Raw genomic sequence first — 20469 nt, forward strand, 5'->3', positions numbered from 1 at the left:
CACAGTTTGATAGGAGAGTGAAGAAGGATTATGGTGTGCTGAGATTCCTTCATAGGTGGTTTGAATTCAGGAGTAGAGTTGTCATGTTGCAAATCTATAAATCTTTGGTATGACTCACTTAGAATATTATGTTCAGTTCTGGTCACCTCATTATAGGAAGGAGAGGGGACAGAGGAGATTTACCAGGATGCTGCCTGGATTGGGAAACAATTCTCATGAGGCAAGGTTCGCAGAGCTGGAGTGTAGAAGGATGAGAGGAGACGTGATAGAGGTCTACAAGATCTTCGACATCCTTCCGTGAATTCAGGGACCAGAACACTACGTAATATTCCAAATGCGGCGAACCAAAATTTTATACAGCTGTAACTTGACTCACCAACTTTTACACTCAGTTCCCCAAATCATGAAGTCCAGCAGGCTGGATGTTTTTTTACCATCCTCTCCACCATGTTGTCTCTTTCAGGGTGCAGAGAGCGTTCAGCTCAAAATCCTTCTCTCCATCAATGCTAGAAAGGATATATTGTAGACTTTCCCTTGCATTTGACCTCCCCCCCTCCCAAATCCAGCACCTCACTCAGGGGAGGGAGAGGGGAAGAGGAGGGAGAGGGGAAGGAGAGGGAGAGGAAAAGAGAGGGAGGGAGTGTTGTCAAGGAAGGGGGAGGGATATAGTGAGAGGGTGAAGGGAAGAGGAAAAAGAGAGAGAGTGGGGAAGGAGAGGGAGGGAGAGTTGTCAAGGAAGGCGGTGGGATAGAGGGAGAGAGGGTGAGTGGAAGAGGAGGAGAGGGAAAGGGGAAGGAGAGAGGAAGAAATGTCGAGGAAGGGGGGTAGGATACAGGGAGAGTTTAAGGAGAAGGAGAGGAAGTGGAGAAGGAGAGGGAGAGAAAAGGATAGGGAGGAAGAGTTGTAAAGGAAGGGGGAGGAATATAGGGAGAGGGTGAGGGGCATAAGAGAGGGGAAGGAGAGAGAGAAGAATGGAGTGGGAGGTAGACTTGTCGAAGAAGGGGGTGGGTTAGAGGGGAAGAGGAGAGGGAGAGGCAGGGAGAGTTGTCAAAGAAGGGAAGGGATAGGGGAAGTGGAAGAGGAGAAGTCGATGGATAGGGGAAAGAGAGGAAGAGGAAAGAAGAGGGAGGGAGAGTTGTCGAGGAAGGGTAAGGAATATAGGGAGAGGGTGAGGGGAAGGAGAAGGAGAAGGGAAAGAGGATGAGGGATAGTTGTCAAGGAAGGCAGAGGGTTATAGGGAGATTGTGAGGGGAAAGGAAGGAGAGGGAGGGAGAGTTATCGAGGAAGGGGGAGGGATATAGGGAGAGAGTGGGGGAGGAGAAGATGATGGAAAGTGGAAGGAATGGGAGAGGGAGGGAGAGTTGTCGAGGAAGGGGAGGGATAGTGGGAGGGTGAGAAGAAAGAGAGGGAGAGAGGAAGGAGATGGAGAGGGAGGGAGACTTGTCGAGGAATGGGGAAGGATATAGGGAAGAGTGAGGGTAAGAGGAGAAGGAGAGCGATAAGAGATGGAGAGGGAGAGGAAAGGAGAGAAGGAGAGTTGGTGAGGAAGGGGGAGCGATATAGGCTGAGGGTGAGGGGAAGAGGAGGAGAGGGAAAGGAGAGGGAGAGGAAAGGAGAGTGAGGGAGAGTTTTCGAGGAAGGGGGAGTAATGGGGTGAGGGTGAGGAGGGGAAGGAGAGGGAGGTGAAGGAGGGGGAAAGGGAGAGGGAGGGAGAGTTGTTGAGGAAGGGATAGGGATTTTGGGAGAGGGTGAGGGGAAGAGGAGGAGAGGGAGAGGAAAGGAGAGGAGAGTTTTTGAGGAATGGGAGGGATATAGGGAGAGAGTGAGGGCAGGAGAAGGAGAGGGAGAGGGGAAGGAGAGGGAGAGGGGAAAGAGGAGGAAAGGGAGGGAAATTTTTTGAGGGGAGGGATTTTGGGAGAGGGTGAGGGGGAGAGGGAGAGGAAAGTAGAGGGAGGGAGAGTTGTCGAGGAAAGGGGAGTGATAGAGGGAGAGGGTGAGGGGAAAAGGAGAGGGAGAGGAAAGGAGAGTTTTTGAGGATGGGGAGGGATATTCGTAGAGAGTGAGAGTTAGAGGGGAAGGAGAGGGAGGGAGAGGGAGGAAGAGTTGTCGACGAAGGGGGAGGGATAGAGGGATAGGGGATTAATGGGTTTCTATTGTCTCTGAATCTTTACGAAAAAGTGAAGATGATTTTGAGCTGAAGACCATTGGTCGTCTTCGCGTGATCTTCCTCAACTCTGTTCATCTCTTCCCTTGAATGACTTTTGTTTCCATTGCTTGTAGATTCGTGAAGCGCAGAAGGGAGGACAACAACTTGTGCTGGAAGTCGAGCTGGTAGCAGGACCAACTGTCAATAAGGCAGCCACACTTGGAAACACAATCAACATGTTCAGGTATTTCTACATCCAGTCCTGGAGGATCTCAACAAAGTTCAAGCGAGATTTCTGCCAACACCTAAAAATTCGACAACTCCAAAAAAGTGTAGTGAACAGATCCAACCTTTGTACACGTCATTCATCACCCACACCAAAGCCTTTAACTCTGCATCAAGGAAACAACTATAGGACACCCCTTCTAGTATTAGATGAACAGAAATGGAAGTACGGATCCTGAGGCTCTTCAACAAAGGCATATTGGCCACAGTCGTGGTCAACATGAGCACTTGGGAGCCTTTTTGCATGAAGTGAAGAGTAAACAAGGATCTGTGTCAGGTCACTCGCCTGAGTGCTACTGGTACCATGTAACCCAGTACTACCTGTCGCATGGTCGAGTGGTCGGCGACTAAACCGGCTCCCCCACCAGGCTTGCCTGGTGAGGAGGGTGGCTAGACACCCTGCAGGATGAAAAACAAGACCTGTCAAAGGGTGGATGAACCATGGACAGAAAGGTCTGGCAAACCATCATCTGAGAGGGAACAGCAACCTTTGAAGCCAGCAGATGTGCAGAAATAGAAGAAGATGAGAGGAGAGGCCGTACCAACCCAAGCCTGATCTGCCATCTGGAACAACCTGTCCTGAATGCAGAAGAACTTTCAAAGGCAAGATTGAACACAGAAGCCACTTGATAGCAACGAGGAGGAGAACTTTCTGACAGACAGCGCAGAATTCAAACTGAGGTCCAGTCCTGACCACTGGCCATGTAAAGGCATTGCCCTAACCACTACATCAACCGTGACACCCTGTCGGCTCAGAGAAGCCGGCTGGAATCTCGAGTGTCTGGAGGAATCGATGTGTCAGGCAGCAGTGGGGAGGGGTCGGGGATCAGCGGCGGCAGTGGGGAGGACTCGGGGATCAGCGGCAGTTCCTACCACACCCCCACACACACAAACCCTGACGCACACGCCCCACACACACACATACACACTCGATTCTTTGAAAGATTTTATTTAATATTCTCAAATTACATAAAGAAAATCAAATACACATAAAATAACTGTAAACTACATCCCCTCCCCCTTACTAATACAATAAAAACCAAAAAAAGAAAAAAATAACCAAAATAAAGAAAAAAAAACAACCTCTCCTCCCCCAAAACCTTAGAGAAATGTATCAAATATTCCCTGATTGGTCTGCCAACATTACAACATTGATTTAATTTCTATAGCCATGTGTTTCAAATATAAACACCACATATAAATAAAAAAGAGTAATTACTTACATTATATGTTAATTTTTCTAAATATAGACAAGAGTGCAATCCGTTATGCCATCTTTGCAAGTTTATATTCTTCCATGTGACAGCTATATATTTTCTCGCTACTGCTAACCCAAATCTTAACAAAGCCAAATATGGTTTAGGCATTTTGAATCAACAAATGGAACATTAACATAACCCAACAAACATATTTTTGGATCCATTAAATATCCCTTTGAAACAAATCCCTCAAAAATTTTATAATTTCCTCCCAAAAATGCTTAATTTTCTTTCACGACCAAACTGAATGTACAAAAGTAACTTTCTGCTCTCTACATCTAAAACAGAAATCTGTTAAACTGAATCCATATCTCTTCAATTTCTCAGGGGTTGAATATAATTGATGCAAAAAATTCTAATTGACCATAGTATACCTCACATTAATTAACTTCCTAACACCGTCAACACACAGTTTTGACGATTCCCCCCATGTCAAAATAATATTTAATTCTTTCCCATTTGTCTTCTTCCATTTTCTCCTGCAACAACCTATACATATCAGAAATAAAGCATTTTTCACCTTTATCTGCAATTAATAATTCAAATTTCTTTTGACCTGGTAAATTTATTTCCTTCCCATAATTCTTCTTTAAATAATCTCAAAGTTGGTAATAAACAAAGAATTTGATGCAATACCATATCTTTCCTGCAACCTTTTAAATGAACAAAACCTCCCTGCTTCAAAACAATCTATTACATTCACTAATCCTTTAATTTCCCAATCTTTTAAGTAAGGATTCTATCATGAAAAGGGAATTAATTTATTCTGATATAATGGTGATCTTATCGAAACTATTCCGATAGAATCAAGAATTAAATTGCGATTTTACCAAATATTCATTATATGTCGAAAAACGGATAATTTAAATTCTTGTAACAATAAATGATTCCATTTATAAATGAAATGATTAATATTATTTTCCAAAATCTGAGCCATCTTTATCTTTGCCCACCTAGGAGATTGTTGATTATCAAATAACCAATTAATAAACTTCATCGGTGCCACCTCATAATAATTATAAGAACAATGTAATTGCAAACCACCCAATTTATAATGCCAAGTCCATTTTTGGAAAGAAACCCTCGATAATTTACCTTTCCATAAGAATAACCCAACTATGCAAGGAATAAATTGAAAAAAGTATTGTACTCGAGCATAAATGTTCATCTTTATGCAATTCACTCTTCCTATTAAGGTCAGTGGTAAATCTTTCCACTTATCTAAATCAATTTTAACCTTATTTAATAAAGGTACATAATGCAAAATAAATAATTCATGATCATTTTTATTTACAACTATTCCTAAATATTTAATTTTATTTGACCATCTAAATTTAGTAATTTGTCTACAATCCATAAAATCTTCTTCTGCTATTGGTAAAACCTCACTCTTTTTCCAATTAATCTCATATCCCGATAATTTACCATACTTATTCAACAAGTCCTGTGATAATTTTAGTGAAGTTTTTGGATTAGTTAAATATACAAAAACATCATGTGTAAATAAGCTAATTTTATTTTCATTTTCTCTCACTTTAAGTCCTCTAACACCAAAATCATGTCAAACAGCCTGAGCTAAAGGTTCTGTCACCAAAGCAAGTAAAGCAGGTGAAAGAGGAAAACCCTGTCTTGTAGAACAAGATAAATTAAAAGATTTTGAAATCTCACCATTCGTTATTACCCTTGTCGTAAGTTCTGCATATAAAGCCCTAACCCAACCCCTAAAAAATGGAACAAAATTAAATTTTTCCAATACTTTAAACAAAAACTTCCACTCAACTCGATCAAATGCCTTCTCAGCATCCAAAGATATATCCGTTGGTTGATTATCTTGTTGTTTTTAGCATTAATTAATGAAATCAATTTAACTATATTATCTGATGACAATTTAACTATATTGTCTTTGACAAACCCTACCTGATTGTTACGTAAAAAAATTTGGCAAATAATTCACTAACCTATTATCTGAAACTTTTGACACCAATCTATAATCAACATTTAATAATGATATCGGTCTGTAAGGTGACACTTTTAAAGAGTTCCTTTCTTTTTTTAGGTATAACTGTAATCAATGCTTTTGAGAAAGATTCTGGAAATACATCCATTTTAGTTGCTTGTTTCAAAACATCTTTATATAATGGAAATAATAAATCATTAAATTTTTTATAAAACACCACCTTAAATCCATCCTATCCAGGAGATTTCCCATCAGGCATCGATTGCAAAGCTTCTCTCAATTCTAATTCAGTAAATAAAATATCTAAATTCTTTACCTCAAATTCATTCAACACTGGCAAATTTAAACTAGATAAAAATAAATCAATTTGATCCATTTTTTGATAACCCTCTGACATATATAAATTTTCATAAAATTTTAAAAATTCATCAGTATTCATTTATGTAATTTCTCCATTCTTCCTAATAGCATTAATTGTCCTTGATACTTGCTCAGTTTTATGTTGCCATGCCAAACCATATGCACTCTTTCTCCAAATTGATAATAACATTGTTTAGACTGCAAAATCATTTTCTCATATTTATACGTTTGTAAATTATAACGTAATTTCACTTTAGATAAATTTATCCTTTCATCCTCTGTATAATTTTTTTTAATTTTTTTCTCCAAGCCTTCGATTTCCTTTTCCAAATTTAAACTTACGAATAAATAGTTTTTTTCTCTCTTAGTTGTATCGCTAATAATTTGTCCCCTCAAATATGCTTTTAAAGCATCCCACAAAATAAATTTACTTTGAACTGAATTTTCTTTCATTTGTAAATAAAAAATAATTTGATCTCTCATCTACTAAATGAAATCTGGTCTCTTCAATAACTTTTCATTAAACCTCCATCGATAAGCTGTCTCAGTTAATTCAGTCCCTAAACATTTAATGAAGGATATGAGAATAACCTACTTTTATATTCTGCAAAATTAAATCTACTTGTAAATGCACAGAAATCAAAAATACATTTATTCTAGAGAAAGAATTATGCCGAGCTGAATAAAGTGAATAATCTTTCTCAGTTGGATTTAATTTCCTCCAAATTTCCACTAAATTTAAATCCTCCATCATCCTAAACAGTCTTTTTGCCATTTTAGTTCTTTCAACAATTTTTGGAGATTTGTCCAACAAGGGATCCAAACAACAGTTAAAATCTACTCCGACTAACACATTCCCATATGCCTGATTCGAATTTAAAAATGTCCCTGAAATAAATGTCTGATCATCTTCATTTGGTGCATAAACATACATTAAAGTCCAACTTTCAGAAAAAAATCTTCCAATTAACAATCAGTACTCTTCCAACATTATCAAAAAAAAAATCCACAGCAAAAAGTTTTTTTTTATTAACTAATATCACCACGCCTCTAGTTTTAGAGTTTAATGAAGAAAAAATTACATGTCCTGACCAATCTCTCTTCAACTTCAAATGTTCTTTTTCTGTCAAATGAGTCCTTTGCAAAAATACAATATCTACTTTTAGCTTCTTTAAATTTTTATTTTTTCTGCCTTTTTCTCCTTTGATTGTAATTCAAAAGATACATTTTTACGTATCAAAATAGCTACATCTTTAGCCTTAGAATTAAATGAAGAAGAATATACATGCCCAACCCAGTTCCTTTTTAATTTCACGCTTTCCTTCACATTCAAATGTGTTTCTTGTAAAAAAGCAATATCAATTTTCATTTTCTTAATATATGCCAAGACCCGCTTACGTTTAATCTAACTATTTAATCCTCGAACATTAAAAGTAGCAAACCTCAACTTTGACATATCTACTATTATTACTAAATACCAATAATATCTTTATATAAAAACTCAAATTAATGTATATAGGCCCTCCAATAAAAAAATCACAAATTAAAAACTACAAAAAAATTAAAAATAAAAAAAATTTAAAAATAAAGAAAAAGGAAAAAAAAAGAAACCCCCCCCCCCCAAAAAAAACTACCAAAAGGTAGTAATCCCCTAAACAAAAATTGGGTGTGGGTCACCCACCAGTGGCTGATGACTAGTAAAGAAAGTCCAAATCTCTCCTTGCCCAGCCAAACAGTCAGTAACATCAAAATATTATAAGAACAAAAGAAAAAATAGAATAAAAAAATTCTTTTAACCCAAAAGACTCCAATCTTGAAAATCCCATTTCAGAAGTTGGACTCTTTCCATTCCTGTTTTTTTCCCATTTTTGCCATTTCTTCCTTTTCCAGAGCTACCAAAATTTTCTTTAGGAGATAATGCTGGACTATGTCTTTGTCCTCTTATATCTGGCCATGAGTCAGCAAAAATCATTGCTTCACAATCAGTTTCAAAAAACCAAAATTGATAGACTCCGTAAAACACCTTCAACACTGCAGGGTAACGAAAAGTAGACTTATAACCTTTATGCCACAAAACTTCTTTAACTGGATTGAATCGACGTCGACCTGATGCATTTCCAACAATGGAGACATTTTCCTGTGTGCTCCCTCCATTGAAATCAAAAGGCTTTCTACTTCTTGGGAACACGCACCTTCTTCCGGGGAATGGGTAATTCCAGCGCCATCCTTCATTTGGTAGCAATAGATTTTTTTTCAGCCGCACAGGAAATCTTTGGGGTCTAGGCAATGAAGAAATTGAGCCAGGGGCTGTTTCAGGTCGTCTAGTCCCCAGATCCTCAGCACTTCGAAAATGTATATTCTTATGAACTTGAGGTTTAATCTTTTTACCATTAGTGGCCATAATAATTGCTTGATACTTTAAACTAAAATTTAAAAAGTTTAAACTTGAAAACAAAGGGTTAAAAAACAGGTATTTAAAAATCTGGCCAGAGAGGTCGAGATTACATGTCTAGACTCTACGCTATCTTGCCACGATCCCTACTTTTAGCTTCTTAATATAATCTATCACACATTGCCTTTTTATTGGGTGATTTAAACCCTTAACATTAACAATTGTAAAACTTAAATTACTTATTACAACTTACATAATGGCACCCAATCTTTCACAATTAACTTAAACAAAAACCCTCAACCAACAATAAAAAACACTAGACCCCCCCCTGAAAAAACTGCAACACACTCGAGACACATACCCCAGACACATACCCCAACAATCACACACCTCCCACACACACACCCTACACACAACCCCCAACACACATCCCCAGACACACATTCCACACATACAAGCCCCGATCACACCCCCCACAATCACACACCTCCCACATGCACACTCCACACACACATACACATCCCAGGAACACACCCTCACGCTCACAAACTCCCACACATACACTCTGCGCACACACACACACATATCCCCCATACACATACTCCCCCACACACAACCTCTGACAGATATACACAAACACCCTTCGACACTCATACACACCTTCCACACCCTCACTCCACAAACACCCAATGCACCCACAGTCCCCTTCCCACACACCACACCTACACATATACCCCGACGCACAACCCAGAAACACCGCCCACATACACCCCTCACACACACCTTCACACATGACCACCTCCCACACACAACTCACAAAATCAACTCCCAGCCACACATCCCACACATAAACGCACACTCACACTCACCCGATACAACCCCTGGACAGATAAACCTCCCACACACATACCCGTACACACATCCTCTCACACTCAGTCCCCCCCACACACACCCACCCACACCCCATATACCTCTCACGCACACCCCCAAACACACACACACCTTCACACTTGACCACCTCCCACACACAACCAACACAAAATCAACACCCAGCTACACACACACATACACGCACACTCACACAATACAACCCCTACACAGATAAACCTCCCACACACATACCTGTACACACATCCTCTCACACACACAGTCCCACCACACACACCCACCCACACCCCATATACCTCTCACACACACACCAAAACACACACACCTTCACACTTGACCACCTCCCACACACAACCAACACAAAATCAACACCCAGCTACACACACACATACACGCACACTCACACAATACAACCCTACACATCTGCCCCAAAAAACATGGCCCCAATGGACATCCCCCACTCACTCCCCACATACACACCCCACACAATCATAACCCTACAGACTTCCCCACAAAAACAATAACATACCCGTCCCACACACACCCAACACAAACCACACACACACCCATTCATAGACCTCCACCCATCCCCCAAACACATACCCACATACACACCCAGCACATGGACGCCCCTCCATATTCACCACCGCATTCACACCCCTGCACACACAACCCACGCACAAACCCATTCCCAATCATGCCCCCTACACACTCCCTCCCTCGCATGCACTGCCACACTTATTTCTCCGCACACACACCCTTCACACCCCTGACACAAACATTGCCAGACAAATCCCACCATGCACACGCACTAATGCGACCCTGCACAAACACCTTCCCACACAAGTCCCTCACACATGCACTCCCACTCACATGGCTCTACACACACATCCCAAACCACATACCCCTACACACACACACCCCATAAATATGCCCACTCACACTCCCTCATACAACCCCCTCACACACAAACCCGCAAATCCACCCACCCACACCACCCCACACATATTTCCCCCACACTCATGCACTCACACACACACACACACACCAACCCTCCATATGCAAACCCCACACAAGCCACACATCCCATACCCACACACACACTCTCTATATTCAAATCCCACACACACACACAAACCCCACTCATAAACACCACACAAGCACAAAACCCCTAACACACTCAAACTCACACACAAAAACACCACACAAACACAAACAACCCCCACACTCAAATCCACCCCACACACTAACCCACCACACACACTAACCCACCACACATACACACCATACTCACATCCCCAAACATCAGAGACTTACCCAAATTCCCCACACACACAAACCCCAAAATAGCGCCCATGGTGGAAGTGAGGGCATTGGTGCAGTCGCTGACCCATGGGGAGGTGTGGGTGAGGGCATTGGTGCCATCGCTGATGGAGGAAGGGGGTGGTGCCGTCGCTGATGGAGGGAGGGGGGTTGGTGCCGTCGCTGATGGAGGGAGGGGGGGTGGTGCCTTCGCTGATGGAGGGAGGGGGGTTGGTGCTGTCGCTGATGGAGGGAGGGGGGTGGTGCCTTCGCTGATGGAGGGAGGTGGGTTGGTGCCGTCGCTGATGGAGGGAGGTGGATTGGTGCCATCGCTGATGGAGGGAGGGGGGTTGGTGCCATCGCTGATGGAGGGAGGGAGGTTGGTGCCATCGCTGATGGAGGGAGGGGGGTGGTGCGATCGCTGATGGAGGGAGGGAGGTTGGTGCCATCGCTGATGGAAGGAGGGGGGGTGGTGCCATCGCTGATGGAGGGAGGGAGGTTGGTGCCATCGCTGATGGAGGGAGGGAGGTTGGTGCCATCGCTGATGGAAGGAGGGGGGTGGTGCCATCGCTGATGGAGGGAGGGAGGTTGGTGCCATCGCTGATGGAGGGAGGGAGGTTGGTGCCATCGCTGATGTGTCAAGGGGTGCAAGATGACGTCGTCATTGACAAGTATGGGGATAGAAGTAGCGCTGACAAGCGAGGTGGGGGCGCATGCAATGCTTGCCATGTCCTATATACGTTGGTGCCCCACACAGACACTGACGCACACACTCACCCTGCCACACACACCCACTCACACATACACACCCCCATACACACCCCAAACCCATACCCCTGACACACTCCCCATACACCCATCCCCCACAAACTCACACCCCTCACAACCACACACACACCCCTCACACACACCACACATAACCCACACCCACACCCCTCATACACACACCCTCACACATGCCCCACAACACACACCCCTCCACACCATCTCTCCACCCATCCCACACACTCTCACCCGCCACCCACACATCCACACACTCAGACACCCCCACACTGCCCCCTACACATATTCTCACAAACACACATCTACACACACTTCCCACACACACCCATCCCTCACACACACACCACATTAACACACCATACACACACCCACCCCCACACACCCCACTCCCCACACACCCACTCCCCACAACACACATCCCTCACAAACACACACCACACATAACCCACACACACTGCCACACACATACCCCACAACACACACCCCTCCACAACACCCACCCACCCATCTCACACACACTCTCACCCCCCACCCACACCCCACCCACACACTCAGACACCCCCACACAGCCCCTACACTTATCTTCACAAACACTCATCTACACACATTTCCCACACACACCCCTCTTGCACCCATCACTCACACACACACACCCCACACTAACACACTATACACACACCCACCCCCCACATACCCCACTCCCTACACATCCACCCTCCACAAACACACATCCCTCACAAACACACACCACACATAACCCACACCCACACCCCTCATACACACTCCCACACACATACCCCACAACACACACCCCTCCACACCCCCATCCACCCATCCCACACACTCTCACCCCCCATCCACAGACTAAGACACCCCCACACAGCCCCCTACACTCATCGTCACATACAACCCACACACTCCCACTTACACACACCCCACACACACCTCTCACACACACCCACAAACACACTTCCCACACACTCAGACACCTTCCACACTGACTCCACACAACACGCAGACCACACACAATTCCCACACACACCCCACACACCCACATACTTACCACGCACACTCCCACTTACACACACATCCCACATCCCCACACTTACCAAACACTCACCCCACACAAACCTCTCACATCCACTTCCCACACACTCAATCCACACACTCAGACAACTCCCACAGTGACCCCACACACACACACATCCACACTCCAATAGAATCTCTTTTTTCCCTCTCCCCTTAATCCCGTCTCCGAACCAGATTCTTGTATTTAAAGTAGACTTTGTTCCTAGACGAATATAATATGGGTCTGGAAGTCGGGTTTTAGAATGAAAGGTTCTGAAAATCGTTCAGGATAGGTCCCCCCAATTATTTCGGGGCAAATTGGAAGATGTTCTTTTATATCAGCGACATGTTCTATCAGTGAGATAATTTTGTCGAGTTCCTTCCATTTGACGTCGATGTTGTGCTTTGTACAAATGTCTGCATATATTTGTTCACTTATGGAAAATGGAAAGAAGGAAATGCACACACGCACACATACCCACTCCCACACCCTCCCACACGCACACATACATACACACAACCTCCCTCACACCCCTTCTTACACACGACCACACACATACCTACCCAAAAGGACCCAAGCACATACACTCCACACATATCCACCACACAATCCTACCCACACACCCCACACACAACCCCTCACCCATTCCCTCCATAACCCCACATGCAGACCCCAAACACACACCCCAATCCCACAAAACTCCAGACACACATCCCAATGATTTTGGGGCAAATTGGAAGATGTGCTTTTCTATCAGGGACGTGTTCCATAAGTGAGTTAATTTTGTCGAGTTCCTTCTATTTGACGTCGATGTTGTGCTTTGTGCAAATGTTCTGTATATATTTGATCGTTGATATATTTGTATATATTTGTTCACTGTTCTGTATATATTCTGTATATATTGTATATATTCTGTATATACTTTTTCACTGTAAACAAAAGCCCCACATATCTGCACACACACCCTCACACACACACCCTCCCCCACACCCCTTCTTACACACGCCCACACACATTCCCACCCACAAGCAACCATGCACATATAACCCACACACATCCACCGCACAATCTCACCCACACACACCACACACATCCACTCACACGTTCCATCCAACACCCCAATACCCGAACATGCAGTCCACAAACACACACCCAATTCCACACAACTCCACACACACATCCCAAATCCCACACACAACCCCAACTATTTCGGGGCAAATTGGTAGATGTGCTTTTATATCAGGGACGTGTTCGATAAGTGAGTTAATTTTGTCGAGTTCCTTCCATTTGACGTCGATGTTGTGCTTTGTGCAAATGTTCTGTATATATTTGATCGTTGATATATTTGTATATATTTGTTCACTGTTCTGTATATATTCTGTATATATTGTATATATTCTGTATATACTTTTTCACTGTAAACAAAAGCCCCACATATCTGCACACACACCCTCACACACACACCCTCCCCCACACCCCTTCTTACACACGCCCACACACATTCCCACCCACAAGCAACCATGCACATATAACCCACACACATCCACCGTACAATCTCACCCACACACACCACACACATCCACTCACACGTTCCATCCAACACCCCAATACCCGAACATGCAGTCCACAAACACACACCCAATTCCACACAACTCCACACACACATCCCAAATCCCACACACAACCCCAACTATTTCGGGGCAAATTGGTAGATGTGCTTTTATATCAGGGACGTGTTCGATAAGTGAGATAATTTTGTCGAGTTCTTTTCATTTGACGTCGATGTTGTGCTTTGTACATATGTTCTGTATATATTTGATCGTTGATATATTTGTATATATTTGTTCACTCTTCTGTATATATTGTAAATATTCTGTATATACTTTTTCACTGTAAATAAAACCCCCACATACATGCACGCACACACACACTACCACATACACCCAAATGCCAACAGACACTCCCACTCCCTCACACACACACACACACACACACACACACACACACACACACACACACTGTCCCTCACACCCCTTCTTACACACGCTCACACATATACCCACCCACAAGCACCCATGCACTTATACCCCACACACATCCACTACACAATCTTAAAAAATCAAACAAAAGATGAGAAACATTAAATCGGACTGACCCGACAGGACGGAGGAACTAAGGTCGTTTGGAATCAGCAGATGCGATAGAATCGGCAATCTCCGTCAGGCCGAGGGACCTTGAAACACCACACAAGTACAAACTAAACTGGATGAGAGGGTCCTTGCAGAGAAATGGATTGGAGTCAATCCACAGGACCCTCAGAGCAACAGAGAGGATCACTGGAGTCTCCCTCTTCCCCATCAGTGTGATCTAGCAGGATCCTTGTCTGAAGAGGCCATGCCAAATCCTGGAGAAGCCCTTTGACCCTGCCCACAGCATCTCTCAGCTGCTCCCATCAAGGAAGAGAAAGGAGGATCAGAACCAGCATCAGCAGGATGAAGAACAGCTTCTGTGCAGGGGTCGGGAGAAGGTTGAAGCACCAAAGGAACTGCTCCCACTCACCATCCGAGTGCAAACAGAGAGCGCATGTAAAATGTTCAATGATGGGAATGTATGGACATGATACTAAGGGCTGAAAGAGACTTGGAACAGGGTTTTTTGTGGTCGATCATTTATTACGAATAAAGTCTTACACGAAAGGGCAAGAAGCAGCTAAGGTTCTTCTTTCCACACAGATCTACTGTTAGTCCTCTAATTCTATGGGAACTGTCGCAGGGTTGTAGCTCCCAGTTGTTGGGATAGGCTGACACAAAGTGGTAGGTCCAGGTACTAATGAGGATGCCATCAGATGGTTCCCCACCCCCCACTCTCTCCCAACCACCACTGCCAACATCAGTTCTTTGTATTACAAATAAAGATGAGTGAAACACAGAAGTCTGCAGACGCTGTGATTATAATTACAAACACACCGACATGCTGAAGGAACTCAGCTATTCTTTCCAGCATTCAGGCCTGAGCCCTTCTTCAAGGAATAAACAGAATAACCCAGAAGCAGGAAATCTCAGAAAGGCTCAGAATTCTGGTTAGGGGACAAATCCAGCCCAACAAAAGGTGTTAATTGGATGTGATAGGGATGAGGTTTTTCATAGCAGGCCGAGCGACCATGTGGTCAGGCGGGCCGAATCGCTGTCCCAGTCAGTTGGTACAAGATGGCATAGGCCCCCCTTCCCTTCTCATGAGAAGCATGCATTTGGTGACACATGTTGCCTGGGAGATGTCGCCACATCCTGGTTGCAGCAACTCCGCAACGCACTGACATCACTCCCCTAGACCAGCGCACCCCAGGGAGGAATTAGGTCGTCCCCTAAAAGCAGCACGAGAGGTTCATATAAAGGCAGTTACTGGTTCACTTCATGCTGTGTGGAGGTGCTTCATTTCAGTAGCACCACCTTTTGCAGTCACGACAAGACCATGAACAGGCTGTCAGCAAGAGAATGGGATGGGGAATTGAAGCAGGTGGCCACTGGGAGATCCCCGCTCTTGTGGCGGACATGGAGAAGTTTGTGTTTATAGGATAGCTATAAATTCCGATGAAAATACAACCAGTATAGGTTTTACTCACTCACAGGCTTCCAGAGTGGGTGAGAAAATACAAGTCTTTAGGCCAGCAAATCTTCCAGACAGGGTTCAATGATCAATTCTTCCCAACAGGGTCCCAACCTCCAAAAGGCAGCCCATTCATATATTGGTTTCCCGCCCAAACACAGCTGATTGAGTCTATTATCTATCAGATGTGAATTGTCAAAAGCTACAGTAAGCGTTCAGTAACCTTAACAACACCTTCCAGTGGCAGCTTGAAATTGTTTCTGCTCAGAGGTTTCGCCCACCATTGTTCACAGACGAAGGTGAATGATGCTTGTCAGTGACACATGGGTCTCTCTGGAGGTTGAACTGATCCCAGGGCACTGAGTTCTGGAGAAATGACCACACCAAATTTGATGTTGCTGAATGGAGGAAACACTTTCGTATGTCGCATGGCACCTTTCACTTCGTGCTGGAACTCTAAGAACCTCACCTGAAGCCGCATAGACGAGGCGCAGCAACCATGGAGCCGGGATTTCGATTAGCTGTGGCTCTGCGCTGGTATGCCACCCCTTGTGAGTATCGATCCATCAGTCCCATCTTTGGAATAGGCATCAGCACCGTGTGCATGGTGGTGCAGGTGGTGACGGCCGCCTTGACGAAGTTCCTCGGTAAACGTCTCATGTCCCTGCCCATTGGAACACGTCTCCAGGAGACCAATGACAGCTTGGTGCAAAGGGGATACCCAATGTGTGCCGGTGCCATTGATGGATCACATATTCCCATTATTGCCCCCAGCTTGCATGCTGCAGCCTACTACAATCGCAAAGGCTGGCATTCAATGGTTCTGCAAGCAGTGGTCGACCACAGATTCTGGTGAGCTAAGCCTTTATTGGTCTTTATCACATCACATCTCAATGTCTATCACTTCACTGTGCTTTCCATTCACGTTACAGCTTCTCAGATGTGTTTGTTGGCCGGGCAGTACCCATGATGCCCGAGTGCTTGCCAACTCTCCTCTGTATAGAAAGGAAGAGGACCAGGGCGGATACCACTTCCCACCTGACGTGAGTGTTCACCCTACAAAGCTCCATGTGTCAATCTTATGTATGCTTATTGTGTCAACGGTCATGTGTATGAATTAACAACATTCTCCATTGTTGTGCCTGCAGGTGTCCAAGGATGTTAATGGAGTGGAGGTTCCAGCGCATCTTGTGGGTGATCTGGCATATCCACTACGAAATTGGCTGATGAAGGGGTTCACACAGCACCAAGGACTGGATCTGGATCAGCAAAGATTTAACAAGGCCCTTAATTCTGCAAGGATAGTGGTGGAACATGCATATTGCCGTCTAAATGGCTGCCGGTGGTGCCTGTCCAACCATCTGGATATCTCTACCACCTTAGTCCCAGGTGTTGTGTTTGCTCGCTGTGTCCTGCACAATATATGTGAGATTAACAAGGAAGACTTTCTGTCAGAGTGGACGTTGGTTGAAGCAGATGGTCCTGCACCCATTAGCACAGATTGTCGCAATCAGCAGGCCCATGGGCACCAGGCCATCCATTCTGCCATTTTGTCCATCCTGTAAGGGTATGACCCTGCCACCTAGCTCCTAATTTCCACAACTTGTTCCCCCCTCCACCCTCCCCACCCAATGCGACAACATGAGCCTACTGCCTGGCATGTTATGTGTTCTCGTGAAGTAATGGTTGCATATAAATGAGACTTGTGTGCTTGTCAAAAATGTAATAAAAAACATTTTTTGAGAAATCTTATTGCTTCATAAATATCTGAGTTCGATATAGCAATGTAAACATTTCACATTATGTTTAAACTAGATGTAAACCATGGAACGGACAAATCACATTGCAAATACACTCCACACTTGCGGCTTTACAAGTGGGGCATTTGGCCACCTGAAAGTGCCTTTTCTAAGAGTTCCTGTATCTGGCTCATTCCTTGAAGAAGGGCTCAGGACTGAAATGTTGGGAATATATCTTGATCTCCTATGGACACTGAAAATCCGGGCTGAGCTCCTCCAGCTTAACGGTGGGTTTTTAACCACAACATATAGATGCACATCTCAAGACAAGGCCACAAAAATGTGCCACCTGGGAAAATTGCATAACAGGGGCATCTTGTGGTTCCACTTGGCTGCTTCTTACATTATTTGGCCAGGACTTTCTTTGCAAATTTCCCAACACCTATTCTGTGTTTTCTCCAGCCTGTCAATTCAAATACACTTGTTTTCTTACTTCTCCAGTTCTTGGTTTCTCTGCTTCCTGACCTGCTTTTTCCAGCAGTTTTGTATAACTTATATTCCAGCAGTTGCTGTGGTTGAACTTTTACTGATTTAATGAATTGTTTTCATCAGAATCTAAATGTGCTTGAGTCCACGGTCAGCCATGTAAGCATTGAAATGGGTGGCCACTGGGAGATCCACCCTGTTGCAGCAGACAGAGTTGAAGTGCATTAAATGCACCCAATGATTTGGTCACTGCAGCCACCAGTTAAAAAATTCAAGAGGTTCTGCAGTCTGTGTGTCAAGAAATCCCTCTGCACCTCTGTTTTTAGTGGGAATCCTTCAACCCTGAAGTTGTGCTCTCTCGTCCTTGACTCCTCTAACATGGGAGATAATTTTACCACATCTACTGTATCCAGGTTTCTCAACATTCAAAGTGCTTCTTAGGACCCCTACCACTCATCATTCTTCTGAACACCAAGGAGTATAGTCCAAGATCCATCAAACCTTCCTCATATATTAATCCTTTCATTCCAGGAATCATTCTTGTGAATCTTCTGCAATGCCAGCACATCCTTTCTTCAATAAGGAGCCCAAAACTCTCTCCGCTACTGCAGGTGCTGCCTCGCCAGTGCCTTCTTAAGCCTCAACATCACATCCCTGCTCTTATATCCTATTATTTGCGATATGAATACCAACATTCCAATCAGCTGATTGACCACCAACATGGAAGTTAACCTATTGGGCATCCTGCACGGCGATGCCAAGGTCCATCTCCCCCAGAATTTTGAATGTTCACCCTATGCAATAATAATCTGCCCTTTTATTCCTTCTCCCAAAGTTCATGACCAGACATTTTCCTACTTTGGAATTCACTGGCCTCTTCTTTTTCCATTCTCCTAATCTATCTGTCTCTCTGCAGCCTTGCTGTTTTCTCCCAGCTACCTGCTGCTCTGTAACGGGTGAAGAAAAAGAGATGGCCCCCAGAATTGTTTCCCAGCATTTCTGCACACCTGCAGAAAGCCACATAACACAGCAATTGCCTTCTGGTCGTTCCCCCTGATAGTACAGATTCTAACACCAATGTGTATCTGTCCAGAGTGTACTGTAGGATGACTGTGATTGGCTGAGAGTGTAGCCACACCTACTGGCAGGTCTTAAAGGATTTCTCCTAGCCAGACCAGGTCATTCTGGACTGGTCGACCCACTTATGATATGCTCCAGTCTTTTAGTTAATAAAAGTCTTGGTTTGGATCAACAAGTGTTTGGTTCTTTCGACACACTCTGCAATGTTCCCCCTTCCTGCACCTTTGCTCTCTGAGATGTGTCACCAGCAGTGTCCTTTCCTTCTGTTCCTCAAAATAGATACTTTATTTTCATATTTCAATATGTGCGCAACTCGGAGTTCACAATATTAGCCAAGAGCTGTTAAAATTCCCGGGAAAACATTGCAAATTATAAAATCTTCTCAAACAATGAAAAACCATGTACAAAAGTGAAAACAGTGACTCCTGGTGGGCCAGGTAAAAACTATCGGGAGATACATAAAAAGGTGCCTTTTTAGAATCTTTTTCTGCTCATGTAGAGAGGGTTTTGAAGGTTAATTGGAAACTATTTTCAGAGGCTTGGACTTGGATGAATTTGTACGGACTGAATGAAGATGATGTTCACTTTGTTCCTGATGCATTTTTATATTTGAATCAATCAATGAGAATATTATGGTTGGAGGAGATTTTAATTGTTGTTTGGATCTGTTGTTGATTAAATCTCGAAAAATTGTGAAAAAAAAACAAAATGGCGAAAAGAATAACTGAGTTGATGGGGGATTTAAATTTAGTGGAAATATGGGAACAGAGGAATCCGACCGAAAAGGATTTTTCCTTTTATTCTCACGTCATGATTCGGTTTCAAGAATAGTTTTTTTTGGTATCAGCCCATTTGCAGGGTCGAATCAGACAGGCTGAGTATAAGAGTAGGATTCTGTCAGATCACTCATTATTGTTAATTTCACGTAGTATCGCAGAGATGGTGGAAACCTGTTATTGTTGGTGATTTAATGAAATGTTGTTAAAAAAAACCTGAAATTATTACGCTTGTAAGAGATCAGATTAGGTTTTTTTAGAAACGAATAAGGGATCAGTTCAAAGTAATTTTATGTTATGGGATACTTTAAAAAAGATATTTACGAGGTCAAACTATTACTTAC

The 20469-nt window shown here is 43.7% G+C and overlaps 2 protein-coding genes across 3 annotated transcripts in view; both read left to right on the forward strand.

Moving 5' to 3' along the window:
- LOC138759065 (microtubule-actin cross-linking factor 1-like) overlaps positions 1–7541 on the forward strand; it is a 30747-nt gene extending 23206 nt beyond the window's left edge. For both annotated transcript variants that reach the window (XM_069928927.1, XM_069928928.1), the window contains one exon: positions 2281–7541. In XM_069928927.1, coding sequence (XP_069785028.1) covers positions 2281–2288 — 8 coding nt within the window. In that variant the 3' untranslated portion in view covers positions 2289–7541. The remainder of the gene's footprint in view (positions 1–2280) is intronic.
- A 3669-nt stretch (positions 7542–11210) lies between these two features.
- On the forward strand, positions 11211–17791 carry LOC138759066 (uncharacterized). The gene is made up of 2 exons (XM_069928929.1): positions 11211–17087; positions 17193–17791. Exons 1-2 carry the CDS (start codon positions 16740–16742, stop codon positions 17607–17609), a joined length of 765 nt encoding a protein of 254 aa, XP_069785030.1. The 5' UTR covers positions 11211–16739; the 3' UTR covers positions 17610–17791.
- Positions 17792–20469: the final 2678 nt, after the last annotated feature.

This window comes from Narcine bancroftii, chromosome 3 (genome assembly GCF_036971445.1).
Source record: "Narcine bancroftii isolate sNarBan1 chromosome 3, sNarBan1.hap1, whole genome shotgun sequence".
NCBI classification, from domain to species: domain Eukaryota; kingdom Metazoa; phylum Chordata; class Chondrichthyes; order Torpediniformes; family Narcinidae; genus Narcine; species Narcine bancroftii.

Excerpts from the sequence above, each read along its gene's own strand:
- LOC138759066 (XM_069928929.1), top strand. The coding sequence starts at position 16,740 with ATGACAGCTTGGTGCAAAGGGGATACCCAATGTGTGCCGGTGCCATTG. Across the intron at positions 17,088-17,192 it reads GATACCACTTCCCACCTGAC|GTGTCCAAGGATGTTAATGG; the intron begins GTGAGTGTTCAC and ends TTGTGCCTGCAG.